The sequence below is a fragment of the Sorex araneus genome, chromosome 3, assembly GCF_027595985.1.
Source record: "Sorex araneus isolate mSorAra2 chromosome 3, mSorAra2.pri, whole genome shotgun sequence".
NCBI classification, from domain to species: Eukaryota; Metazoa; Chordata; class Mammalia; order Eulipotyphla; family Soricidae; genus Sorex; species Sorex araneus.
In genome coordinates this window covers 169,943,494-169,971,273 of record NC_073304.1, presented here as the reverse complement: position 1 = coordinate 169,971,273, position 27,780 = coordinate 169,943,494, and the positions used below count along the sequence as shown (strand labels likewise).

General features: G+C 59.8%; 1 protein-coding gene across 1 annotated transcript in view; it reads left to right on the top strand.

Annotated features, from left to right (window-relative positions):
* Positions 1-21,153, top strand: part of DSCAML1 (DS cell adhesion molecule like 1) — a 227,405-nt gene extending 206,252 nt beyond the window's left edge. Inside the window, exons 19-33 of the mRNA XM_055130810.1 lie at positions 419-574; positions 5,282-5,421; positions 10,072-10,225; positions 11,780-11,897; positions 12,087-12,250; positions 12,632-12,730; positions 13,068-13,256; positions 13,493-13,780; positions 14,908-15,063; positions 16,671-16,701; positions 16,829-16,947; positions 17,235-17,387; positions 17,678-17,872; positions 18,458-18,769; positions 20,142-21,153. Coding sequence (XP_054986785.1) covers positions 419-574; positions 5,282-5,421; positions 10,072-10,225; positions 11,780-11,897; positions 12,087-12,250; positions 12,632-12,730; positions 13,068-13,256; positions 13,493-13,780; positions 14,908-15,063; positions 16,671-16,701; positions 16,829-16,947; positions 17,235-17,387; positions 17,678-17,872; positions 18,458-18,769; positions 20,142-20,617 — 2,750 coding nt within the window. The 3' untranslated portion in view covers positions 20,618-21,153. The remainder of the gene's footprint in view (positions 1-418; positions 575-5,281; positions 5,422-10,071; positions 10,226-11,779; positions 11,898-12,086; positions 12,251-12,631; positions 12,731-13,067; positions 13,257-13,492; positions 13,781-14,907; positions 15,064-16,670; positions 16,702-16,828; positions 16,948-17,234; positions 17,388-17,677; positions 17,873-18,457; positions 18,770-20,141) is intronic.
* The last annotated feature ends 6,627 nt before the right edge of the window (positions 21,154-27,780 follow it).

The window sequence follows — 27,780 nt, the reverse complement described above, 5'->3', positions numbered from 1 at the left end:
GGTTCCCTAGTCTCTAGCCCCGAGGCCTCTGAGAGGGCAGAGCAGAGTTAGGGAGAATGCAGGGATGGCAGGGGTGGCCCCAGTGTGGGGAGATATGCGGGGCGTGGGCGGTGGGCGGGGCCAGTGTTTGGGCGGGGCTGGCGGGTGGGGCCAGGTTTCGGGGGCGGGGTGGTGGACGGGGCCATGCTTGGGGCGGGACTGGTGGGCGGGACCGGGAGGGAAGCAGGCAGGGGACAGGGCGGAGCAGGTGGGCGGGGCCTGGGGGTGGGCGGGGCCGGGGCCTGGGGTAGGACCAGGGCCTGGGCGGGGCCAGGGTTCAGGGCAGGGCCGGTCGGTGGGGCCAGGGTTGGGGCGGGGCTGTGGGCGGAGCCTCCTGGAGACCTGGCTCAGGGCGCTGAAAACAGGGTACCCTCTGCAGAATGGGGAGAGATGCAGAACATCACCACGACGCGGGAGCGGGTAGAGCTGCGGGGCATGGAGAAGTTCACTAACTACAGCGTCCAGGTGCTGGCTTACACGCAGGCGGGGGATGGAGTGCGCAGCGGGGTCCTCTACATCCAGACCAAGGAGGACGGTGAGTCCCCAGCTCATCCAGGCTTCCAGGAGCACAGCCAGGGGTCTGGACCCGCCCTTCTCAGAGGCGAGAGACCCGTGGCCTGCGTGGCTCCGTCAGTGGGGACAGATGGGGTGCTTCCCCCAGAAAAAAATCCTTTGTTCTTGTCATCCTGCCTCCGGATGGTCAGGAAGCCTTGGGGTGTGAGTCACACAACGGAACAAAACTGGAGGCCACAGCTCACCCTGGGCACACGGGGCAGGAGGTCCCGAGAGACAGCTCGCAGACTTTGCTCTCCCCTCTGCCATCTGCGGCTCATCAGCACCCCTGCCCGTGACTGCAAGAGGGGCCAGCTCCGGGCAGCACCCCAGACATCTCTGGGGGTTCCCAAGCAATGCTGTCTCCTCCTGTGGGCCTCCCTCTCTGGAAAGAGACATACAACACACAGCTACGTAGCCTCACTTCCCATTGGCCGTGGTGGCCTCTGGCTGAACCAGTCACCCGAAAAGGAGTGCCATTGCCATGGTGACATCCCAGCGGCCATCTGAGCAGAGAAGAAGGTACCAGAGTAGCAGAAGTGAAGGTGAAGGGAGGGACAGGGTTAGAGGGGCATTCTAGGGAAGTTTCATCTCCAGAAATGGGGCACTAGGTCACCCAAACCCACCCTCCCTGCCAAGAACACTAATCTGGATAAAATATTATTTAAAACACCTGCCTGGGCTGGAGAGATTGTACAGGGATTAAAGGCGCTTGCCCTGTAGGCAGCTGACCCTGCTTGAATCCCTGGCAAGTGCATATAGTCCCCCAAGCACCACCCATAACCCCTCCTGAGCACTGCCGGGTGTGGCCCAAAGCCAGAACAAAAGAATGCCTGCCTGAAGGCCTGGGAGAGCTGGCAGGAGAGTGGACAGTGAGTGGGAGGCCTGGGCACTCTCCTGGATCAGTTCTGCCCCAGGGGCACTTCCCGAGCCCTGGGGGGCAGCAGCTGAGATAGGACGAAGCAGCACCTGGAAGCCGTGCGTTGGAGCCCGCCCTGCAGGGGAGAGGGGCGGCCTGGTGACTCCCCCACCCTGTGCTCTGGACCCTTGCGGAACCGCTCAGCTTCAGCTCGGCACACTCCTAGAGTCAGACTCAGGCAACCCCAGTTTGGAAGTGCTCCAGAGGGCAGGTGCCTGTCAGAGGCAAACACGAGCCATCTCTTGAGTAACATGAAGGCCAGGGCCAGGGAAGGGTTTGAGGAACTTCCCTTGCCCCGGCTCGATCCCTGGCCATAAGCTCTCCTGAGCACTGCCAAGGGTGGCTGAAACACACATACCCCCTCCCAAAAAAAAAAAAAAAAAGAAAATTAACATCATCTCATCACTGTCATCATCACAGTCATCCTATTGCTCATTGATCTGCTCAAGCGGGCACCAGTAATGTCTCCATTGTGAGACTTGTTACTGTTTTTGGCATATGGAGTACACCATGGGTAGCTTGCCAGGCTCTGCCGTGTGGGCAGGATACTCTCGGTACCTTGCCGGGCTCTCCAAGAGGGACGGAGGAATCAAACCCGGGTCGGCCACGTGCAAGGCAAACGCCCTACCCGCTGTGCTATTGCTCCAGCCCAACATCATCTTTCAGCCTTTCAAATTATTTATTTTCATAATTCCAATTATTTTGTGTGTATAAGCACACGATCTGCATGTGTGAGGCCCTGGCACCATGTGAGTGCCCCCACCCCACAAAATAAGAATTGTAACACGACCAGGGGAGAAAAAGAGATTACCGGCCAACAATCACCAACTCAGTTGCCAGGTACCATTGAAAACAGCAGATTCCAGAAAACATGGCTATGTAGCCATGGCTATGCATATTTCTATATTTCTTTACGTATAGAAAACAATACTATATGTAAAGTGTACAGAGAAAATTGTTGTCAACCTGTGATTTTATACTTATCAAAATTACTCTTATTTTCTAGAAAGATATTGTAGTATTTAAGGGGGCTTGCCTTGCACGTAGTCAACCCCAGTTCAGTCCCTGGTGACACCGGACATGATCCCTGAGCACAGAACCAGGATTAAGCCCTGAGCACTGCCAGGTGGAACCCAAACATCAAATATCTTGTAAAGATTAAAATGAAACACAGACATTCTCAAACAAACCAAACTTGAAGGAATCGTCCACATTTCTGCTGCCCACGAGAAATATTAAAGGGTCTTCTGGAGCTCAAAGGAATATAAAATCAGGTGATGCAAGGAGAGATTAGCAGGTAAATGTGACTGTGCGTCCACTGAAACTAATGATGACTACAGACACGGATGAGCTTTTCGTCCTCAGGTAACTGAATTGAAAATACACACAGCACTAAAATATGCAATAGTGGCTTATGAATTAGGAGAGGGTGAGTGTACCCAAAATCTGCATTGTCTGAGAAGAAAAGTGCCATTTAATGATACCAGACTGTGGTAAACTAACGATTCCTTTTGTAATCTGTTGAGTAAACACTAAAAGTAGTGACAGACTGTCTAACAGGCAGATTAAAAGAGAGGGGGAAGTAGAGGTGTGGTTGTTTTGTTTTTATTATTATTATTATTATTCTCAACCCAGAAGAAGACATAAAAAGGAAAGAGGGGGAAAAAAATAGAATAGGTGAGACAAGTAGAAAGTATTAAGACAGGAGCACTATTGAAACCAAATGTATCTAAAATCACATTAAAGATAAATGGACGAGATTCTTTGATTAAAAACCAAAACCTGGGGGGCTGGAGCCATAGCACAGCGGGTAGGGCGTTTGCCTTGAACACAGCCGACCCGGGTTCGATTCCCAGCATCCCATATGGTCCCCCGAGTACCGCCAGGAGTAATTCCTGAGTGCATGAGCCAGGAGCAACCCCTGAGCATTGGGGTGTGACCCAAAAAAGAAAAAAAAAAATCTGGGGGGTGGGGTTGGAGTGATAGTCCAGCAGGAAGGGCGTTTGCCTTGCCCACAGCTGACCCGAGTTCAATCCCTGGCATCCCATATGGTCCTCCAAGCACTGCCAGGAGTGATTTCTGAGCACAGAGCCAGGAGTAACCCCTGAACACTGGCGGGTGTGGCTTCAAAACCAAAACAATAAAAATAAAAACTGTCAAAACAGCCATCAAGTAGACAACACCAGCTATTTCCAGGAGTAAAACATGAAGTTCCCCAGAAGGCCAACACGAAAGAATGGAACAAGATAAAAGACACCATTTGCCAAACTGCTTAAGAGGAAACTGGAAAGTTAAAATCAGCTACTTTCAGGCCAAAAGTGTGGCTGGAAGCTAAGAAGTCTCTATTAGGATGCATGTTTTTACAAAGCGCCTCTTCAGTTTACTAGGCAAATAAAAGTTCTGAATACGTTTAAATCTAATAACACGCCCACAACACAGGTACAAGCAAAACCCAGCAGTTCAACGACGGTGGCCCCAGTCCTTGTGGGAGATTTCCACCGGCCGGATGGGGGAGGTCCGAACTTCCCCTGAGACCATCCGCAGTCCCACACCCCACAGATGCAGGGGTGCCGGGAGCGGGGGCAGAGGACTGTGGTGTGGGAGAAACTCGGGCCTAACTGACAGCCTCTGCTTCTTAATCCAGTCACCCCCTTAACTCAGAAACTGTTTGGTTTGGGGCCGTACCCAGCGGTGCCCAGGGCTTCCGCCTGGCTCGGCATTCAGGAATCACTCTTGGCGGGCTCAGGGCGCCAGGGATCGAACCCGGGTCAGCTGCATGCAAGGCAAGTATCCACCCACCGCTCCAGCCTCTTAACTCGGAGTATGGATCCCGTGGAAGATTCTCGAAAGTGGTAGAAGCCAAATGAGGAGGAGGAGGACAGGCGGAGCCCTGGGTGAAGAGAACGGTGACGTCTCCAGCGCCTGAGCACTGGGTGGGAGCCCATCGCTGGCCTCGGAGGAGACAGCAGCTAGTTCTGAAACCAGTGATGACACAGACAAGGATGAGCTTTTCATCCTCACGTCCTTCTCTCCCGGGCAGAGCCCTGGGGTCAGCCAGGCAGACCCCGAGATGAAGTTCGGGGTGCTCAGAGTCGCAGAGAGGGGGAGTCTGTTCAGGTGGGGTTCCAGGGGGTCCTAAAGTAGAATTTTCCACCTCACAGTAAAAGGAGGGCCCAGGGCAGGGCTGGGGGCACACGGCTGGGAACTCGGCCAGCCCGGCCCCCCCCACATTTCTGACCTCCAGGTGGGCCATCCTGAGAGTCCCTGGGCCTGACAAGCTGCCCAGAGACGAGATGTTTGGTCCAAATGCGGGTTTCTAGTCGGTCGGGGGGGGGGGGGCGGAGGCCAGCCAGGTCCCACGGACCCTGATCAGGGCCTCCTGGATGCTGTTTCTCTCTGAGCACCCCAATCATGGTCCTCGCCGAGCAAGCCCAGAGCTGACCGTGGTCAGGGCCTTCCTCACAGGACACTCTGGGAGTCAGAGCGGGGTGGAGCGCTTGCCTTGCACGCAGCCAACCCGGGTTCGGTCCCGGCGTTTCATAGATCCCCTGAACAGCACCAGGAGTGATTCCCGAGTGCAGAGCCAGGAGTGAGCCCTGAGCATCACCAAGCGTGACAGCCAGTACCCCCCACCAAAACAAACAAACCAACAAACACAAGAGGTTTTGCTTCAAGCCCAAAGACTTTGCCTCACCTCCTCCAGGGAGCCCTCCCAAGTTGAACTGCCTTGTGCTTCCCCATCTCCGCTGACCTCCCCTCCTCCCGGATCAGTTCCAGGTCCCCCCGCCGGCATCAAAGCCGTCCCTTCCTCCGCCAGCAGTGTGGTGGTCTCCTGGCTGCCCCCCGCCAAGCCCAACGGGGTCATCCGCAAGTACACCATCTTCTGCTCCAGCCCCGGCTCTGGCCAGCCGGTAAGTGACGGGGACGGCCAAGGGCAGAGCCACGGGCTCGGGTGGCTTCCGGCCGTGCCCGTGGGCTCCTCACGCCTGTTTCCGCCTGGACGCTAGGAATGGGCCTGATTCTCGGGGAGGCAGGAGCCTGACCAGGGGCCATCTGGGGACCAGGCCTGGGCTCCTCTGGCCTGGCTGACCACGAGAGCCCCGGGCAGGCCCTGCAGAATTTGACCCGTGCCCAGCTAGCCCGTAGCCCTGGAAATAAGTCACGACTCAGTGGTGTCCCTGGGGTCAGCCACAAGTGGCCTCACCAAGGGCGGCTGGGCGTAGCCGAAAGAAGGCTCTGGGCCTCTGTCCCCGGGTCACCCTGCCGGGACAGGACTGAGCAGGACGCAGCCCTCCCCTGAGTGTGGGCAGGGATTCGGGGCACGGGGAGGGGAGGGGTGGGGCGGGCCGTGTCCCCCTCTGTGACAGGCACAAGTCACTCGTTCCTGGCCGTTCCCATCCGTGTGCGGGGCCAGGGCAAACAGAGCTGCGGGGGTGGGGGGTGGGGGGTAGCGTCTGTTCGTGAGGGAGGGCGGTGCAGAGAGGCACCGTGAGTTCAGGCAGGACTGTGCCGGGGACAGGAGTGCAGAAGGACCCCAGCTTCCCCCACCTCGGGGTTCTGTGTCTGCAGTGGGGACAGTCGCCCCGGAATTGCTTGGGGGGCTGCATCACCGTCTCCAGGCTCGCTGCCGCCCGCGGGGTCTCCCCATCACTTCCCGGGTCTCAGAAAACACCCTTCGGGGCCTTCTGGGGACTTGGCACCCACCCTCTCTCGGTGCCCTGCCCCCCCCCCAGAGCTGCACACACAGGGCCGCCAACAGGGGGCAAACTCGCACCCCAGGAACACCCCCTCCAGGCCCTGCCTTCCCCACCGGGACACCCACACTCCGCAGACAGACGGAGCCGCCCCTCCCTCCCTTCCATTCGACTGCCAGGTTTGGGGCTTGAGGGCTGCCCCCGCCCGGCCCGTCCGTCTGCTTATCCATCCCTGGTGCTGTCCGTGGGCGGGCGTTCAGGGACTTCTCCGTGTAGTGCAGTGACCACGGGTGGCAAGAGGTTTCCGCAGACGGCCTGGGGAGAGAGCACGGGGGTCCGTGCGCTGGCCTCGGTGCCCAGCAATGCACATGGCAGCCTGGACCCTGCCGAGTGTCCGAGCACAGAGCCAGGACAGCCCTGGGCACTGCTGGGTGTGGCCCCCAAAGGGAGGGAGGGAGGGAAAGAAGGAAGGGGAGAGGGAGAGACCAAGGGAAGGAGGGAAAGGAGGAAGAGAGGGAAGATGATGGAAAGGAAGGGAGGGAGGGAGGGAGGGAGGGAAGGAAAGGAAGGGGGAGGGACAGAAGGAGGAAGGGAGAGGCTGAGGGAAAGAGGGAGAAGAGAGGGGGAGGGAGGGAAAGAAGGGGGATAGATGGAGGGAGGGAGGGGAGAGGAGGGAAGGGAGAGGCTGAGGGAAGGAGAGGAGGGGAGGAAAGAAGGGAGAGAGGAAAAGAGGGAGGAGGGAAGGAAGGAAGGAAGGAAGGAAGGAAGGAAGGAAGGAAGGAAGGAAGGAAGGAAGGAAGGAAGGAAGGAAGGAAGGAAAAGGGGAGGGAGGGAAGGAAGGAAGGAAAGGGGGAGGGAGGGCAGGGGAGGAGAAAGGTCCCATCTGGCTGGCCAGTCCCCTGAGCACTGTTCGGGAGCATGACTCCTTCCATACAAAAATCACTTTAGTCTCTTCCTCTGGAAGCTGGCAAAAAAAAAATCTAAAAATAAAAAGGAATCTTCATCTCTGGGCTGGAGCGATAGCACAGCGGGTAGGGCATTTGCCTTGCATGCGGCCAACCCGGGTTCGATTCCCAGCATCCTGTATGGTCCCCTGAGCACCACCAGGGGTGATTCATGAGTGCAGAGCCAGGAGTAACCCCTGTGCATCGCCAGGTGTGACCCAAAAAGGAAAAAGAGATTACTAATATGTAAGGGTTGAGTGCTTATATATATATACCTGTAAAAATATACTTCCCCCTAAGATTGGTTGCCTTTTCCTTTAACCCCTTCCAGTGTGGTGTGCTGCTCTTGGAGTATGAGTGGTGTGAGGTACGAGAGGTCCAGGGAAAGGTTCACTCGTGGGTGAGGCTCGGCCCGAGTGTGTGGAGAGCGGCCGTGAGCGTGGTGGCCATTGAGTTCTGGAGGTCTTGGGCTGCCGGGGCTGGGTCCCTTGGGGCGGGGAGGGGCCTCGCTCCCCTGACCCCGGGTGCCCCAAACGAAACAGCCTGGCCCGGCGTACTGTACTCCCCGCTGTACTGTCCACCCTGGCCTCTCCATTCCTAGTGTTCTGAGGAGTGTCCATACTGTTTCCTAAAAGAAGCTGAAACCGCCGACCGTGGATGAGGCTCCTTCTCCCCATGTCCCACCAACGCTGGTGGTTTGTGGTTCACAGGTGCCAGTCTCCATGGCATGCGGCGAGATCTCACTGCTCATTTGATTCTCATCTCCCTGGCGGTCAGGGCTGCAGGGCAGCTTTCCGCTGGACATCCTCGTGTCTTCTTTGGGGAAGGTCCTACTCGTCTCTTCTCCCCATTTTTTGACGCGGGTGACATTTGCCAGCCTTGGTTTAACCCGGGCTTGCTCTATCTTGGAGATGAACCCTCAGTGGGAAGAGTGTGGACAGAGAATCCCTCCCAGTCTGAGGGGTGGGCGGTCAGGCGCCTTTGTGTTCTAGTCATTGTTTCTTCTGTGCTGCGGAAGCTTCCTTAGTTAGAGGTCGCCCCGTCTGCTCATCTTGGCTTCCGCTGGCTTGGCCCGGGGAATTACCGCGGACGCCTCTAGATTCAGTGCCACGGAGGGTCTGACTGTGCCTTCTCCCAAGTGCTTTATGGATCCAGGTGGCAGCACGGCACTCGGGCCGGCTGTGGGCCTGGTGTGAGAAGGGCCTGAGCTCATCTGTCGCCAGTGACCAGCCACTTTCCCGCATCGGTTGTGGTCGCGGACGCCCGTTTACCTGCGGGACTGTCTTCGGGCTCCGTTCTGCTGGTCTCGTAGTTTTGAAAGGGATTTCAGGATAAAGGACAGCACCGGGATATGGGTCCAGTCCTCGAAAAGAAAACTGACTCTTCCTGTCCCGTGTACACTCAGGTACACACTCACACAGACACTCATACTCTCACATACTCTCACATTCAAACACACACACACACACACACACACACACTTCTATATACACACAGCCATACACTCACCCATTCAAACACACTCTTACACTCACATACTCATTCACACATGATCACACAGTCACACACATAGACACATACGCACACTGTCACACACTCATGAACATATATCACACACTCAAACATGTGCACACTCACATACTCTTGCACACACATTCCCCACAGGCACACCATGACTGTATACACACACATACACACACACACACACAGTCCCAGACAGATATGCATGGAGCAGTGATGCCCAGGGCTCTGTGCCCAGTGCTCTGATCCCAGTGCTCTGTGCCCAGTGCTCTGGTCATGTTGCTCTGTTCCCAGTGCGCTGTACCACTGCTCCATGCCCAGTGCTCTGTGCCTGGTGAGGATGCCCTGCCCCAAAAGCCACCTTCCTCCTGCTCTGAGTCAGGGTGGCACCCACCAGCTTCTGTACTCGGGCACGTGTCCCTGCGTCCCGTTCCTAGCCCGGGGCCTATGCACAGCAGCGTGCCCAGCCATGACGGGGAGAGAAGCGCCTCTCCGCCCCTCTGGCCTCAGGGCTCCCACGGAGCCTCTCCCTTGGCCGACCGGACAGTCTGGCCGCGGGGACAGGGATGGGTGGGCCTGGGGTCTGCGCTCTGGCGCTTCTTGAAAGCGGCTGCTCCGATTCATTTCAATATCTGAGCCCCTGGTTTCCAAGGCAACCTAATCTTTTCATCAAAGCGACTGGTAAAACCTCTGGGGCCCGATATTGTTTTGTTGGCAACTTGTCAAAACTGTCATTTGGTTAGGGGGGAAAATTTGGAGATTGTGATAACCTACAAATCCGTTGGAGATCTATAGCACTAATAATCATTAATCGAGCGTTGTCAGAGTCCATGGGGGGGCGGGGGGAGAGGGGCGAGAGGACCTGCTGTCCATCCGCGGTAATTAGTGGGTGGCCGTGACGCTCAGCGCCTCCCACTGGGCAGTCCAGCTGTCCCCTCGCCGAAGGAGCCCGAGCACTCCCTCGCCTGAGAGTTTCCAGGGACCCTCTCGCCCCCTTTCCCTCCCCTCCGGCCACCCTCCGCCTGTCACCCACCCCTGCACGTGGCCTGGCCACGGCTGTCTGCTGGGTGGACGAGGTCAGCTAAGGCTGGCCAGGAGCAGCCCGAGGAGGCCCGAAGGCACACAGGGCCGTGCTGGTGCAACTCTGCTGTGGCCCAGAAACCAGAAAGGGTCGCCCTGGCCAGCCCCTCCCCCACGCCTGCCCCAGGCCTCTGTCCCCCACTGGCCACCCCCTCCTCCATGTCCATGCAGGGGTCTCTGTGCCCCACTGGCCTGCATCTCCTCCACGCCCATGAGGGGGGGCCTCTGCCCCCTGCCCAGCCCCGCTCCGTGCCCAGGGCCCCAGGAAGCGCAGAGGCTGCAGGCTGGCCCGAGGGCCTCACGTCCGACCCTCGGCCCGCAGGCGCCCAGCGAGTACGAGACCAGCCCGGAGCAGCTGTTCTACCGCATCGCCCACCTGAACCGCGGGCAGCAGTACCTGCTGTGGGTGGCCGCCGTCACCTCGGCCGGCCGGGGCAACAGCAGCGACAAGGTCACCATCGAGCCCGCTGGCAAGGGTGAGGAGACTGGGTGGGAGCTGCCGGGAGTTGCTCACAGCCGGGAGCCCCTCCTGGAAGTCCGGTTCCCCTATGCGGGTCTGTGATCCGGCTGTGGTCGGCCCACTGCCCTGCTGCGCCCACAAGACCGGGCCTCTGCCGCCCCCTGGTGTCCATGGGTCATCACAGCAGCACCTCTCACCTGAATTGAGGAGTTGATGCCGCCCGCCTCGTCCCAGGGCCTGACACCCCCAGATACTTCTCAGACAGCCCCCAACTCTCCCACTGACTCCCCTGCTGTCCCTCTGTCCCTTCCCCAGTACCACGCGGACCCCAAGTCCCAGCAGACCTCCCCAGATTCCCAAACTCCTGCCCAAGGCCGGCCTCCCCGTTATGGCCCTGCCTGCGTCCCTCAGGGCCCAAACCCTCCTCGGAAGTCGGAAGTCATGTGTGTGTGTGTGTGTGTGTGTGTGTGTGTGTGTGTGTCAGTGCATCTGTATCTGTGTGTGTCTGTGCCTGTGTCTGTATATAGGTGTCCGTGTGTATGTCCGTCTGTCTGTGTGTGTGCCTGTGTGTACATCTCAGTGTCTGTGTTTGTATGTGTGTGTGTGTCTGTGCCTGTGTCTGTCTCTGTGTGTCTGTTGTGTGTGTTCATGTGTGTGTCTGTATGTGTCTGTGTCTGTGTATCTGTGTGTGTCTGAATGTGTGTCCATGTCTGTGTGTCTGTGTGTCTCTGTGTGTCCATGTTTGTGTCTATGTGTGTCCGTGTGTGTGTCTGTATGTCTCTGTCTGTGTGTGCATGTGTGTCTGTTTCGCGTTTCTGTGTGTGTCCATGTATGTGTGTGTGCCTGTGTGTGTGTCTGTGTGAGTGTGAGTGAGAGACAGGGAGATGAGTCGGGGTTAAACCCGCACATGTGAGGAACTGCTCCATCAATGAACCAAATTCCTCGCCCTTAAAGCTCCACTTTGAGCACATCCTCATGGGGACTCCTCCTGCTCCCCAGAGAAAGTCTGGCCTCCTTACCAACGAGTTAAGCCCCCCTGTGCCTCTTCTCCACCAGCCCCTGCTGTGCCCACCACCCCACACTCACCCTCATCCCCCTAAGGTTCTGCCTGTGGCTCCCAGCCTCGCCTCGGTGCTGCCCCCTCCTGGCAGGCCTGCCTCTCTGCAGCGGCAATGCCTCCCCCTGGAGTCGGGACTCAAGACCCAAGTCCCCACGGCCTCCTGCCCAAAGACCCCAGCCCTATTCCCGCATACGCCTGAGCCGTGGGGGAGACCCGGGGAGACAGTGAGGGGTACGGCGCTTGCCTTGCATGCGGCTGGCCCCAGTCCAACAGTCCAGACCATGTGTGGTCCCCCCAGCCCACCAGGACTGACCCCAAACCCCACCAAGTGTGCCCCCAAGTCCCCCCAGGGACAGAGCGCGTCCATGCTGAGTCCGGTGGTGGCCCGCCCGTGCGGGGAGCTGGGAAACATGGGGCTGACAGCTCACAGCTGGGTCCTGGGCAGGCACGGGGAGGGGGCTGCGGTGCTACGCCAGGTCCCGCGGGGGCCTCACCCGCTCTGCCCCGCAGCCCCTGCCAAGATCATCTCGTTCGGGGGCACCGTGACGACGCCGTGGATGAGAGACGTGCGGCTGCCCTGCAACTCGGTGGGCGACCCGGCGCCCGCTGTGAAGTGGACCAAGGACAGGTGTGCGGGACGGGCTGCCTGCCAGTGCCCCCTACCGGCCCGGCTCCCGGGAGCAGGGGCGCTGGAAGGCCACGGTGCTGGGGTGCCCCCGGGAAGTGCCCAGGGAAGCCCCGTCCCATGGGGGAGGGTCCCCCGTGCTCGAGTCTGCGGGGGGCGGCCGAGCCCTCACCGAGTCTGACCCACCCGCAGCGAGCACCTGCCCATCCCCACGTCCATGGACGGGCACCGGCTCATCCACACCAACGGCACGTTGCTGCTGCGCGCGGTCAGGGCCGAGGACTCGGGCTACTACACCTGCACCGCCACCAACACCGGCGGCTTCGACACCATCATCGTCAACCTCCTGGTGCAGGGTGAGAGCTCCAGCAGGGCGTGGGGCACGGCCGTGTGCAGGGGTGCAGGAGGACAGCTGTGTGTAGGGGGGTGGCTGTGTGCAGGGGTGTAGGGGACTGCTATGTGCAGGGGTGGAAGGGAGGGTGAGGAGAAGGGAGAGAGCTGAGTGCGGGGGTGAAGAGAGGAGAGAGAGCTGAGTGCAGGGGTGGGGAGAGGGGAGAGGGGAGAGGGCTGTGCAGGGGCAGAGAGAGGAGACGGCCATGCAAGGCACAGACAGACGGAAAGCAGCATCAGGGATATGCTTCCCAGGAGGGGAGTGAGCAAGTCCCTTGGCCTCGTCTGGCCGGGGCAGCCCCAGGCCTGAGCCTCAGAGGTGACAGCTGGTGGCTGTCCCCTCCCAGTGCCCCCTGACCAGCCCCGCCTCACGGTCTCCAAGACCTCCGCCTCGTCCATCACCCTGACCTGGATCCCAGGGGACAACGGCGGCAGCTCCATCCGTGGTGAGCGGGGCGGGCGTGGGGACCCGGGGACCCGTCACGCCCAGGACTGGGGGGTGGGGGGCCTGGGGTACGGTCTGAAGCCCCCCACCACGCTGGTGCGCCGTGAGAACCACCCAGGACCTGGGTCCCAGCCGAGCGTCCAGCACATGTGCTACCGGGGGGCGCAGGGGAGCCTGCGAGGGCACCGGGGAGTCTCGTGGGAAGCAAGTCTGGGCCTGGTGCACTGAGACCCTGAGCGGTGGTGGGGAGGGTGCCGGGGCCTAGGCGGGACCCCCCCCCCCCGGCGGGGCCCCACCCTGGGCCTCCCAGCCCTGAGCGCGGGGGGCGCCGCCCGCAGGCTTCGTGCTGCAGTACTCCGTGGACAACAGCGAGGAGTGGAAGGACGTGTTCATCAGCTCGGGCGAGCGCGCCTTCAAGCTGGACGGGCTGCAGTGCGGCACGTGGTACAAGGTCAAGCTGGCCGCCAAGAACAGCGTGGGCTCGGGCCGCATCAGCGAGATCATCGAGGCCAAGACCCACGGGCGGGGTGAGCCACGGCACCTGGCGCCGGGGCCCCCGCGGGTGGCACGTGGGACCCCCGTCTCGTCCCCCTTTTGCTTGGGGGACTCCGGGGGCGGAGGGGGGGCCGGGGCCACGCTGGACTGCGCCCTCCAGGCCCGGTGGCGCCGGGGACCAAACCCAGCCCTCGTCCCCCTCCATCCCGCGTCCCCCTCCCCCCGCCCCAGCCCGAGCCCCCCCATCAGCCCCCCTCTCCCCCCCCAGAGCCCTCTTTCAGCAAGGACCAGCACCTCTTCACGCACATCAACTCCACGCACGCGCGCCTCAACCTGCAGGGCTGGAACAACGGCGGCTGCCCCATCACGGCCATCACGCTCGAGTTCCGGCCCAAGGGCGCCTGGGCCTGGCAGGGGCTGCGCGCCAACAGCTCGGCCGAGGTCTTCCTCACCGAGCTGCGCGAGGCCACGTGGTACGAGCTGCGCATGCGCGCCTGCAACAGCGCGGGCTGCGGCAACGAGACGGCGCAGTTCGCCACGCTGGACTACGACGGCAGTGAGTGGGCGCAGGCGGGCACCCCGGGGTGGGGGGCGAGGGACAGGCACAGAGCAGGGCCGTGGCGAGCGGACGGTAATCTGGGGCCCAGGTGCGGGGCAGGGGGCAGCAGTGACAGGTGGGGGTGGAGGCCTGGGGTCCGAGGACCCCTGCTAAGACGCGCCCGTGGGCAGGAGGGGAGCTCTGGGTCCAGGGATACGGAAAGTTCCCGCAGCTGCCCCGTCCCCGCGCGGCCCTCCCCATGGAGGGGTCAGGGCCTGCCCACCCCAGTCTGCTGTGTCCTCCCCTGCATGGAGCCTCGTGCTGGGCAGGGATGAGAAGTGGGACCCTCAGCCTCCTGGTGCGGGTCCCTCCAGTGGCCGGAAGGCGGGGGCCGTGGGGGCGCGGGCGGGCAGCGGGAGACTTGAGGCACGCTGCCCAGTGTCTGTCATGGGACCCCTCACACACAGGCGTGCGTGCATGTGGGCACACAGGTGAACACGTGTGTGCAGCCATGGCCGGATGTGTGTCAGGGGTACCGAGTGCGTGAGTGGCTATGAGTGCGTGAGTACCGAGTAAAGGCTCCGCTCTTGGAGACCCAAGTTCAAGGGCCCTGTGGGAGACCCTCCTTGTGTGGGGAGGGAGGTGGAGTCAGTGGCCAGAGGCAGTGGCACAAACGTGGGTGAGGCCTTGACACAAGAAGGGCCGGGGCAGGGCAGGCAGAGTCCCCAGCGGCTGCTGACTTGGATGGGGGCTCCGGGGGAGGGGGCGGGAACGCAGGGTGCTGGGGGCTCCATCTCTGTGTGGGGACCCCTGGCTCCTCCCCACTACCCCAGGAAAATCCCAAGCATCCCAGCATGTCATGAATGCTGCACGTCTGTGCTGGGCAGACCTGGGGTGGGGGGACCAGGATCGGGGGCCGCAGAGGAGAGAGAGGGTCAGGGCCGTGCACCTGGAGAAGAAGGTTTGGGTGAGACCCAGAGTGGCAAGAGAGGTCAGAGGGCACCAGGGTGGGGGCTAGGGTAGGGGGCCAGGGAAGGGCTCACGTGACCCACGTGGGCCAGTCCCTGGGCCCTGAGTGTCCCCTTCAGCACCTCCAGGCGGGGCCCCCCACTCGTGAGAGCCCTGAGCCCCTCCTCCCCTTCCAGGCACCATCCCCCCCATCAAGTCCGCCCAGGGGGAGGGGGACGACGTGAAGAAGCTCTTCACCATCGGCTGCCCGGTCATCCTGGCCACGCTGGGGGTGGCCCTGCTCTTCATCGTCCGCAAGAAGAGGAAGGAGAAGAGGCTGAAGCGGCTCCGAGGTGCAGGGACATCCTTGGGCATCCTGCGGGCATCTTCTGGGCATCCTGCAGGCATCATGGAAGGGCGCCGAGCTCTGCTATGCGGCACCTGGTCTGGACCGAGCGGGCCTCGTGTCCTGAGACAGCGGGCAGCCTCCATGCCCCTGGCTGTCCACGGCGTCCGCCCACTGCTGGAACCTGGTGGCTTCCCAGTGGGCCTGTGCTAGGCTGGCTCAGCTGCTGCTTGAAATCCAGGAACTTTTCCTGCTGATGAGCAGATACTGCTGCTGTCGGCCGTGGGGTCCCACAGAGTGAGCTACCAGACTTGAAACCCTCATTTTTTTTGGCGGGGGGACACACCCGATGGTGCTCGGGGGTTACTCACAGCTCTGTGCTCAGGAATCACGCCTGGCAGGCTCGAGAGACCATTTGGGATGCCGGGGATCAAGCCCAGGTCAACCATATACAAATGTGCCCTACCCACTGGACTGTCCTCTCCTCTTTGGATCGGGCCTTCCTGTGAGACAAAATCTGGGGAAAGGGGCCTGGGAGCTAGGACAGGGATGGAGGCATTTGCCTGGCGCACAGCCAACCTGGGTTTGATCCACGGTACCACATATGGTCTGCCAGGAGTGACCCTAGAGGAGGAGGTGCTTGCCTTGCCTGCATCCAGCCAGGGTTCGACTCCCGGCATCCCCCCAGGAGTAATTCCTGAGCAAAGAGCCGAGAGTAATCCCTGAGCAATCAATGGGTGTGACCCAAAAAGCAAAAAAAAAAAAAAAAGGGGGGGGAACTCTTGAGCATTGCTGCTGTGCAACCCCCCACCAGTTATTTTTCTTTTTTTTTTTTTTTTTGCTTTTTGGGTCACACCTGGCAATGCTCAGGGGTTACTCCTGGCTCTGCACTCAGGAATCACTCCTGGCGGTGCTCAGGGGACCATATGGGATGCTGGGAATCGAACCCAGGTCGGCTGCGTGCAAGGCAAACGCCCTACCCGATGTGCTATTGCTCCAGCCCCCCAGTTATTTTTCAATCCGAGGAAACAGACCAGAGTGACCGCACAGCACGTACAGCATTTGCCTTGCACGCAGCCAACCCAGGTTCAATCCCCAGGGCCCCACATGGTCCCTGGAGCACCTCAGGAGGACTCCCTGAGCACAGAGCCATGAGTATCCCCTGAGCCTTGCAGGGGGTGGCCCCAAACCAAATCAGTCAATAAATCTGGTGACCAGAGGGGCAGGGAAGGCTCAGAAGTCAGCAGCGAGTGTCCAAGTGTCCAACATGCACAAGCACCCAGGGCTTGATCCCGGTCACCAGGGTGGCCCTGGCGGCCTCAGCAGCCCCCCCCCCACCCCGAGTAGGGCCACTGGCAGGCTCCCGGCATGCAGCCTCTGCGATGCCCCCAGGCGGGCTGAACCCTGCTTGGGAGCCCCCTCGCAGACACCGAGGAAGGCCAGCGCCCTGCTCTGGACCCTGGGACCCTTCGACCTCACTGTCCCGGGGCGTCCCCGGAGCCCAGTTCCAGGGGTTCTCCCTGCTGGCTCCCCAGTCCCCACTAGGCCCCCGCCCCCGCCCCTGCCCTGGCCCAGCCGTTCTCACCCCCGGCCCCCTTCTCTCCTCTTTCGCAGATGCCAAGAGTCTGGCAGAAATGCTGATCAGGTGAGTGTCCCCGGCACTGCCCCTCCCTCCCCTGCAGGGCACAGGCTCCCAAGTGTCACCCCACCCCGCCTCTGCGGTGCACCCGCCATGGCTGAGGGTCACCCACCTCCAGCTCTCCCCCACACAGCAAGAACAACCGGAGCTTCGACACCCCCGTGAAGGGGCCGCCGCAGGGGCCACGGCTCCACATCGACATCCCCCGGGTCCAGCTGCTCATCGAGGACAAGGAGGGCATCAAGCAGCTGGGTGAGTGCGGGCACCCCCGCCCAGCCTGCCCGGCACCCCAGCTCACCCCGCACCCACACCCCTCCCCCAGTCTACCCCGCACCTGTCCCCCAGTCTACCCGACACCTATTCCCGCACCCACACTCATATCCCAGTTTACCCCGCACCCACCCCCACACCCACACCCCAGCTTACACACCCCACACCCCAGAGTGCTCACACACACACACACACACACACACACAAGCATCCGGGTCCCGAAGGCCGCCCCCCAGGAACGGGCTCCCGTGACTCCCTTCTCTCCCCAGGAGACGACAAGGCCACCATCCCCGTGACCGACGCCGAGTTCAGCCAAGCCGTCAACCCGCAGAGTTTCTGCACGGGGGTGTCGCTGCACCACCCGGCCCTCATCCAGAGCTCAGGGCCCCTCATCGACATGTCGGACATCCGGCCGGGCACCAGTTCGTACCGAGACCCGGGGGCGGGGGGCACGGACCCCAGGCAGCGGCAGGGAGGAGTCCAAGGGAGACTGTGCTCCTCTGTCTGGGCCCCCCACTTCCTTACCTAGAGATGCGGGGGTGGGGGTTCCCGGCACTGTGGGAGTCACACGAGGGGAGAACGCGGCAGCCTGGGGGCCAGCCATCTGCATGTCCAGGCAGCCCCCCTCCACCCTTGCTGGCCAGTGCCCACTGCTCATACGGGGGGGGGGCCCTCAGCTGGGGGGATACCAGCTCCGCTTCCCTCTGCGCAGACCCGGTGTCCAGGAAGAACGTGAAGTCCACACACAGCACCCGGAACCGCTACTCCAGCCAGTGGACGCTCACCAAGTGTCAGGCATCCACCCCCGCCCGCACCCTCGCCTCTGACTGGCGCACGGTGGGCTCTCAGCACGGAGTGACCGTCACTGAGAGTGACAGCTACAGCGCCAGCCTCTCGCAGGACACGGGTGAGCCCAGAGCCCGCGGTGACCCTCGCTGGGGACCGTCCCTACCTGCCGCGTCCCTCTGCCCAGCTCCCGGGCGCCCATGCCTGCGTCCTGGGCCAGTCCCCCCCTCGCCAGACACTCGGCCGCCCTGAGTTGTGCTTGGCCGAGGATCTCATTTTGCTCCCCACCGTCCCCCACAAAAACGTGGCCCACGTGACATCTGCTGGGGAAAGGGCTGCGCTTTCCTGGGGAGTGTCTGTGCGCCAAGGATGAAGGCGGCAGGGCCAGGGGGTGGTAAAGCACCCGTCTTGCATGCATGTGGCCCCGGGTTTGACACCAGGCACTTGGTGGAAAGAGGGGAACAGAGAGATGCGCTGATCACTGGCCCGCATGCAGCAACCCAGCCTCTCTCCTCAGCGCCGCAGGGTCCCAGGAGAGCCCCCCAAGAACCCCTGGGTGTGGCCCCCAAGCCCAAAGGGCTGAATGCTGGCTCTCAGCCACTTCCACCCCACCCTCACAGCAGTTGGCGAATGGCACCTTCTTAGCTGGGGGCAGGGCCGGGCCGACCCCGCTAACCACCCGCTCGTGTCCATCTCGCTCGCGCAGACAAGGGACGGAACAGCATGGTGTCCACCGAGAGCGCGTCCTCCACCTACGAGGAGCTGGCGCGGGCTTACGAGCACGCCAAGCTGGAGGAGCAGCTGCAGCACGCCAAGTTCGAGATCACCGAGTGCTTCGTCTCCGACAGCTCCTCGGACCAGATGACCACGGGCACCAACGAGAACGCCGACAGCATGACGTCCGTGAGCACGCCCTCTGAGCCGGGCATCTGCCGCTTCACCGCCTCCCCGCCCAAGCCCCAGGACGCCGACCGGGGCAAGAACGTGGCTGTGCCCATCCCTCACCGGGCCAACAAGAGTGAGTGGGCACGCCACCTCCCCGGCGGGGGTCGGGGGAGGCCTGAGCCCCGTCCCCGGTCCCGGCAGGCGCCCTGGGGAGGTTGGGATCCCAGGGGGCTGGCGGCTCAGCTCTGCTCCCCTCACCGCTGTCAGAGGCCTACTGGCCGGCCACACGTGTGCGTCTAGTCGGTACATGGCAAATGAGAGAAAGGGCTCCACGTTGTCGTCCCCCAAGACCTTGCGTGCCCCAGACACAGAGTGGACTCTTGGAAGCAGTTCCCGGTCCCTTACTTGGAAGCAAGTCCAGCCCGGGAGGAGGACCCAAAGGCCACTGGTCTTCATGCTCCAGAGGAGCAGCCCAAGGGGCCAGACATCCTGGCTCCAGGGCCCAGCCTGAGCCTGCCCGTTGGTATCGGACAACCAGGACGACCCCAGGGCTGTTTATTAGCAGACACGGGGGTGCTTTAGACCAGGGTGGGTGTCAGGGGGCTCCCAGGGCAGAGTGTCTGGGAGGTGGGGTTCCAGCAATGACGAGGGGCCCAAGGAGACGGGAAGGGTCCAAAGGGACCCCGAGGCAAACTCAGGCTCCATTTGGAGGGGACTGTCCCCTCCCGGGGGAGTGGAAAGCCTTGACGGGTCAGGGCTGGAGCACGGGCTTTGCCTGCAGGAAGCCAGGGTTCCCTTCCTGGCACCACATGCACCCCAAAGCACTGCCGGAAGTGACCACCCACCCACCCCCAACAAAAAAAAGTGAGGTCTTAGGGGCTGGAGCAATAGCACAGCGGGTAGGGCGTTTGCCTTGCACGCAGCCGACCCGGGTTCAATTCCCAGCATCCCATATGGTCCCCTGAGCACCGCCAGGGGTAATTCCTGAGTGCAAAGCCAGGAGTAACCCCTGTGCATCGCCAGGTGTGATCCAAAAAAAAAAACAGTGAGGTCTTAGTAGCCACGGAAAATTCTTAATCGTCCCCGTGTTCGGTAAGCTCTGGGCGGTTGGTGCCGCCCGGCCCTGGGCCACGTGGAGCAGCAAGGGCCAGTGCACACAGAGCAGCCGTGGCAGCAGCGTGAGACATCACCCACATCCCCCTGGGCTCCTCTTCCCAGCCAGCGGGGGGCAGCTGAGGCGCCCCCTTTCACAGACCTGGGACTGAGAGGCCGCACACAGGCCTGGGGGGGGGGGGGCCCGGGCCCCGGAGCGGTCGGACAGCAGGGAAGGAGCCCACCTTGCACGTGGCCATCCCCAGTTCGATCCCCGGCATCCTCTCTGGTCCCCTGAACACTGCCAGGAGTCACCCTTGAGTATCTCAATAACAGAACAACAACAACAAAAACACAGAAGCTGGGGCCCCCGGAGAGGCCGCCCCTGATGCAAGCGTTTGCTCCAATTCCAGGCGAGTACTGCAACCTCCCGCTCTACCCCAAGACCGAAGCCTTCTTCCGGAAGAGCGAGGCCCGTGAGCCCTGCCCCCTGCTGCCTCCCCGGGAGGCCTCCGTGCGGAACCTGCCTCGCCCCTACCACCCCCCGGCCCGCCACCTCACCCTGGACACTGCCAGCAAGCCCCTGGGCCTCCCGCACGCCGCGGCGCCCGCGGCCGCCTCCACGGCCACCTTACCTCAGAGGACTCTGGCCATGCCCGCGCCCCCCTCCGGCACGGCCCCCCCAGCCCCCGGCCCCGCCCCTGCCGAGCCCCCTCCGGCCCCCAGCGCCGCCCCTCCGGCCCCCAGCACCGAGCCCCCGCGGCCGGGGGGTCCCCACACCAAAATGGGGGGTTCCAGGGACTCGCTTCTGGAGATGAGCACGTCAGGGGTGGGAAGGTCGCAGAAGCAGGGGGCCGGGGCCTACTCGAAATCCTACACCCTGGTGTAGGGGCGCCTCGAGAAGCGGCCCACCCCCCCAAGCCCCCACCCTCCTCCCCCAGGCCGGCAGACACTTCTGGGCTGTGTTTCTGCAGTTTGACCCGACAGACAAGACAAGAAAGGACCCCGCGCCCACCCCGTCCCCCTCAACGTCATGAACGCCTGTACATAGAACTCTTTTGTACAAATGAAACTATTTTCTTCTTCATGAAGCCAGGGCACAAGAATCGGACGGTCCGCGTGGACCCCCGCCCCCACAGTCGGCGTCGAGAGATGCACCCGTGTTCGGAAGGGCGTCTGCATCTCTCTCGCCTGACCCAGACAGAGGCACAAAACTCAGCACCTTCCTCCCCCCCCACCGCCCTCCCCCGCCACCCCCATCCTAGGTGGTTTTCAGAGACCGAGATTCCAACTCAGAGACACTGCATGCAATTTTACTGTCCCGAGAAAACCAGGATTTGCTTCACTTTGCAGATGCTTATGTGTTAATACCTTTTTCTATGAAAAAAAGACCCAGTGCCGTGTGCAATAAAGGCTATGTTTCTACGGCTGCCTCTTTCCCACTGGCCCAAGGCCCCGGGGAGGACCCGAGGTGTATGAGGAGCATATTGATGGGTTGAGTGGTGCAGGGACATTGTCCTGTCCTATTCTCCCCCCTGTGCTATGTGGCTTTGAGCCAGCTACTGACCGCCTCTGTGCCTTGTCTGCAGGACACAAGCCAGGGGCGGATTCGGGGAGTCTGGAATGGATGGGGTTGAAGGTGCGGTGTCTACTAGTTTCAGACCGACCGGTGAGGGGATGGAGTGATAGTACAGCAGGTGGAGTGTTTGCCTTATACACAGTCAACCTGACATCCCATAGGGGATCCGCCACGCACTGCCAGGAGTGATCTCTGAGCACAGAGCCAGGGGAAAGCCCTGAGCACTGCTGGGTGTGACCTAAAGCCAAACCCACCAGTGAGCGGGGGCTAGGTTTGTTCTTATTTGTTGGGGCAGTTGGTGGGCACCCGGCTGTGCTCGGGGCTAACTAACTCCTAACTCGGAATTCAGGCGTGACTCCTGGCAGGGCGGGATGGAGTTTGAGGCCAGCAAGACAAGTGCCGTACCTGCTTTCAGAGCTGGAGCGATAGCACAGCGGGGAGGGCATTTGCCTTGCACGTGTCCAACCCGGGTTCGATTCCCAGCATCCCATATGATCCCGCGCACCGCCAGGAGAAATTCCTGAGTGCAGAGCCAGGAGTAACCCCTGTGCATCGCCGGGTGCGACCCAGAAAGAAAAAAAAATAGTCTTTCTTTTCAGGGGCGGTGGCACAGTCTGGGGTTGCAGTGGAAGGGGGGGCTCCGTGTTGGGGGACTGTTCCGGCCAGGCAGCTTCAGGGGGGACGGGGGTGCTGGCAGAGCCCTGTGTGTGCTTGGGGCCGACCCAGCTGGAGGGAATCAGGCTGGGGGCCTGGCCTAGCGGGGGCCGCCAATTAGCAGGCGGGAGGAGGGTGCATGTGCCCATGCGTGGAGCTGCCCCCCTCCCCCTCCCCTGAGCCAGGGAGCAGGACCAGTAGCCGGCTCCTGGCTGGGAAGGAGGGGCGCCTGGGCAGCGCCCCAAGTCACGCCGGAGATCCGAAGGACGGTGAGTCTGCCGGGAGAGTGGGCGGCGGGGTCCACACGGGCGCGGCCGGCACGTCTGAGGCTGGGAGGATACAGAGGGAGCGGCCGGGCTCAGCTCCAGAAGGGGCAAGAAGCACACCAAGGCTCCTAGTTGTCTGCAGGAACTGGGAATCTGCCTCCACCCCAGGACCTGCCCCGGGGACCCCGGCCCCGCCCCCCACCCCTAGGAGACAATAGTGAGATCTCAGACACCTGGGCCAGTGCCCCCTGCAGGTCGCCTGCCAAACTACAGGCGCAAAGCTCCGTCCCGGACGTGCTGAGACCCCAAACTGCAGCGCCCGTCTGCTGGACCCAGGAATCGTATCAGCGAGGGTGGGGAGAGAACAAGGGGCTCGAGTGGGATGGGGTCACCCCCTCCCCGGGCTTCTCCATCATGAAAATGCACTGGGGGCGTCCTATACCCCATGCCAGGGGCGGAGCCAAGAGCAGTGCCCAGGGCCGCGCTGCCATGGCCTGGGAGAGGGAGGCGAGGTTCCAGCACTAGCGTCCGGATCTCTTCATCTCACGGTTGATTCAATTTTTTTAAAAAATTAACAATTAACAATTAAAAACGTCAGAACGTGCCCAGTGGAACCGTCTCACTCCTGGAACCCGAACCCCCCAGCTGGGTGGAAGCGGGATCTCTGCTGTGCTTGCAGGGGTGGGGCGAGAGGGGGAGAGAGCCAGGTTAGAAGAGGCCATTTCATTGTGCTCAGCTGAGCTTAATCCCAAAGCACACGGGCTGGGATGCGGCAGACGGTGCAGGACCCAGTTTTATCCGCAAAGACCGTTTGACCTCCCTGTGTTCCTGGGGGGGCAGGGGGGGCTCAGGGGCTACTCTCCAGGGTGCTTTGGGGGACCGTGTGGTGCCGGGGATAGAATTGGGGGTGTGTAAAACCGTTCTCCAGGACTCACTCTGTCCCAGAGCTGAGCGTTACCCGCCTCCCGGAAGGGTCCAGAAGCTGCTTCGCCGGCCCCTGTGCTCCTCTCACTCAGCCTGCCCTGGTCAGCACCGAGCTCTGGTTCCAGAACCTTCATCCTTCACATCTCCTTTCTCCTCCCATGTCCACCACAGACAGAGCTGACACACACTCAGGAGACCAGATGTATGGAGGGGTGCCAGGAGCACTCACTGAGGAGTTGTTAGAAATGCAGGCGCTCAGCTGGGACACCCTGGTGAAGGGATAGTGCTGGAACATTGTATGAGCAACTTTGTAACTGTGTGTCTCACAGTGGTTCAATTAAAACTTTTTCCAAGAAATACAAGTGCTGTTGGGGCTGGAAGTACAGCAGGTTAAGGCACTTGCCTTGCACATAGCGGACCCTTTCACTGGCACTGCCAGGAGTAATTCCTGAGTGCAGAGCCAAGAGTAACCCCTAAGCCTTGCTAAGTGGGTGACTCCCCCCAACTGCCCCGCAAAACAACCAAATACAGGTTCTGGGATTGGAGCAAGGCGCTTGCCCTGGGTGCTGACCCAGGTTCCATCTCTTGCACTCACATGGTCCCTTGAACCCTGCCAGCACTGATCCCTGAGGACCAAGCCAGGAGTAAGCCCTAAGCACCGCTGCGTGTGACCCCCATCCAAAAAAAAAAAAAAAGAATTTTATGTGTTTAGGCCTCTGCCAGCACACACACACACACACACACACACACACACACACACATCTACAGTGTAGCAACATCCCTGAGGATTCATATTAGGGACCCTCCTGAAGAAAAGCTTCCAGAAGGATCCATCTCACTGCCCCACCCCCCTTAGCCCTGGCCAACAACCTGAGCAACACTTATGGGTCCAATTTATTTGAAATCATATTCACCTGAGGAGTGGGTTGAGCTCAAAGGCCCAGATCTCTGGCCTGCCCTTGAATTTCTACTGGGGGTGTGCAGCTGGGGCATTGGTTTTGTGGGAATTTTAATTCTGATCTGAAGGCTACACAACATAGAATGCACTGTGGGAGCCAGAGAGAGACTCAGGGGTCAAGGTGCCTGTCTGGCTCACAGCCAACCTCAGCATCACACACTGTCCCCTGGGCACCAGCAGGAGTCACCCCTAAGCACCCCCAGGCATGTATCTCCCCCTACCCACCCCACCCCCCAACCAATCATTGACAGATCCATGTCAAGAAACTCTTCCTATATGTTTTCCTCGGAATCTGATGCCTTACGTTTAAGTCTTTATCCCGTATCAGATTCATTTTTATAAGTGGTCTAAGGTGGGATAGCTTCATCCCCTTACACGTTCAAATGTCCCAGCACCAGTTTGGAAGGAGACTGGGTCTGCCCCGGTCCAACAGTATGTGACTGCAACCAGCTGGATTTATTCTTGGACTCCTGATTCCATCAGGCTGCTCTGCTTTCATGCCATCTACTGTCCTCAGCTTTAGAGTAGAACTTGAGGCTATGTGAGGCCTCCTGTTTTTTTGTTTTTGTTTTTGTTTTTGCTTTTTGAGTCACACCTGGCAATGTACAGGGGTTACTCCTGGCTCTGCACTCAGGAATTACCCCTGGCGGTGCTTGGGGGACCATATGGGATGCTGGGAATCGAACCCGGGTCGGCCGCGTGCAAGGCAAACGCCCTACCCGCTGTACTATCGCTCCAGCCCCACGAGGCCTCCTGTTTTGTTGTTCTTGTTGAAAATTGCTTTGAGAGGCTGGAGCGATAGCACAGCAGGTAGGGCATTTGTCTTGCATGTGGCCGACCTGGGTTCGATTCCCAGCATCCCATATGGTCCCCCGAGCACCACCAGGAGTAATTCCTGAGTGCATGAACCAGGAGTAACCCCTGTGCATGGCCGGGTGTGACCCAAAAAAGCCAAAAGAAAAAAAGAAAAAGAAAATCTCGGGGCTGGAGTGATAGCACAGCGGGTAGGGTGTTTGCCTTGCACGCAGCTGACCCAGGTTCAAATCCCAGCATCCCATATGGTCCCCTGAGCACCGCCAGGAGTAATTCCTGAGTGCAGAGCCAGGAGTAACCCTTGTGCATTGCCGGGTGTGACCCAAAAAGCAAAAAAAAAAAAAGAAAATCGCTTTGACTGTTCCAGTGTTAAGAACAGGACTACAAGTTTGACCGAGAGAGGCGCAAGCAAGATAATGCAAGAGCAAAAGGAGTTTATTCCAGTTAACTGGGGTCAACTATCTCACCCACGGAGTGGTGTCTTGATAGAGACCCCAACTCCAAGTAGGAAGCAGTTTATATAGATTTCAAAGTTTCAAAGTTAAGAAACACTATGGTAACAGTGGTCAGGCAACAGTTAAACAATAGTTTCCAGTAAGAGTTTATGGTTATATTCTCTACCTTTGGGCAGAGCAATAGTACAGTGGGTAGGGCATTTGCCTTGCACGCGGCCAACCCGGGTTCAATTCCTCCATCCCTCGAAGAGTCTAGTAAGCTACTGAGAGTATCCCACCCACACGGCAGAGCCTGGCAAGCTACCCGTGGCATATTCAGTATGCCAAAAACAGTAACGACAAGTCTCACAATGGAGACATTACTGGTGCCCACTCGAGAAAATTGATGAACAACGGGAAGACAGTGCTACAGTACTTCTCTACCTTTCTGGCACATTGTGGTTGATTGAGCCCACTTGCTGGGCCCAGGAACTTTCCAGGTGGATTCGGTTGGCTGGTTACACATTGTTTGATTCTTGAAAACCAAAACTGTTTCAGTTCCAGGCACTGAACCTGAGGGCCTGTCTGATTTTTCTCATTTCTGCCGCCTGTAACGGCGTCAGTTTCGCCCTTACACTGGATCTTTCCTGATTCCAAGTCGGAGATTGTTTTCTTCTACTTCCAAAGAATTAAACAGGCCTTGACATCTGCCTGAGATCGCATTGGGCTTAGAGGCGACTAGACGGATATTATCCCAGTCCATGAGCCCGGGATACAGTATCTTCTTTGATTTCCTTTTTTCTCTGTCTTGTAGGTCCCAGATTGGGATCCTTCACCTTCTTGGTTAAGTTTACTCCTGAGAGGGGCCAGAGCCATAGTACAGGAAGGAAGGCATTTGCCTTGCACACGGCCAACCCGAGTTTGATCCCCAACATCCCAGAGGGTCCTGTAAACCTGCCAGTAGTGATTCTTGATTGACTCCGGAGCCAGGAGTCAGCCCTGAGCCCTGCCAGGTGTGAGCAAAAAGAGAAAAAGAGCAAAAGGATTACTCCAAAGAGTTGTATTATATTTTTCTTCTAACAGGGCATACTCACTGGTGCCTGGGGGAGAAAGCCAGGGTGACACCAATGATCCCAGCCCCTCTGTGCAATCCAGAAGTTTCCGTATCTGGATGCGGGGCTTGGATGCTTGAAATTACGTACTGCTTGGGGTCCCTGGAACCACAGTTCATGGTGCTCAGCAGACACCAGCGATAGAATCTGAGACCTTTGACAGGTCTGCAGACTTTGCCAGGCTTGCACCCCACCCCTCACCCTGGAAGACACTTGACACTTTATCGTTTGTAATGCTGTTGTGAAAGGGAGCTTTTTTACCCCCCCCCCCATTTCTTTTTATGATAATTCACTGCTGTAGAGAAGTGCTGATTTTTGTATGTTAATTTAGCAGGAGTTTTGTTATCTTTAGGACTTTCCCTGTATAAAATCTCATGGGCGGGGACCCAGGTTCCATCCCTGGCATTCCATAGGGTCCCCCGAGCCCTGGCAGGAGTCATCCCTGTGTACAGAGCCAGGAGTGAGCCTGGAGCACAGTGTGGCAAAATAATAATAATAATAAAATGTCACTACAGGGGCAGGAGGATATGACAGAAGGGAAGACATTGGTTCAATCCCCAATACCACAGAGGGTCCCCCAGGCATCACCAGGAGTGACCCCTGAGTACAGAGCCAGGAGAAAGCCCTGGGCACGGCCATGGTGTGGCCAAAAGACAGGAAGGGGGAAAGTCACCTGCAAATAGCTTCTTTGTTGATTCCTGATGCTTCTTGTTGCCTGAGTGCCTAAGTTCTCTGCTGGGTCATGGTGTTCGAGGATGAGCACTCTGGGTTTTTTGGTTTTTGGTGTTTTGTTGTTGTTTTGCTTTTTGGGTCACACCTAGCAATGCTCAGGGGTTACTCCTAGCTCTGCACTCAGGAATCACTCCTGGCAATGGTTGGGGGGACCATATGAGGTGCTGGGGATTGAACTCGGGTCGGCTACGTGCAAGGCAAATGTCCTCCCCGCTGTGCTATCGCTCCAGCCTGAGCACTCTGGTCTTCCCTTGATCTTAGAGGAGGGAATGCTTCTAGTCTTTTACCACTGGGCATGGTGTGAGCTGCGGGACTTGCCTTGATTTGGGCTTTATTAGTTCTGCCGTGTTCCTTCTTTGCATCATTTGCAGAGTGTTTTCCATGGATGAATGTAGGATTTGCAGATGTTTTTTCTGCAACTACAGAACTACAGTTTTTCCTCTCCCTCTTCTTTTTCCCCTTCTCTTCCTCCTCTCCCTCCTCCTCCCCTCGTCCTTTTTCCCCTCTTCTTCCTCCCTCTCTTCCCCACTTCCCCCCCACCCTCATCTTCCTCCTCCTTGTCGTAATCAGGCCAGGTTCT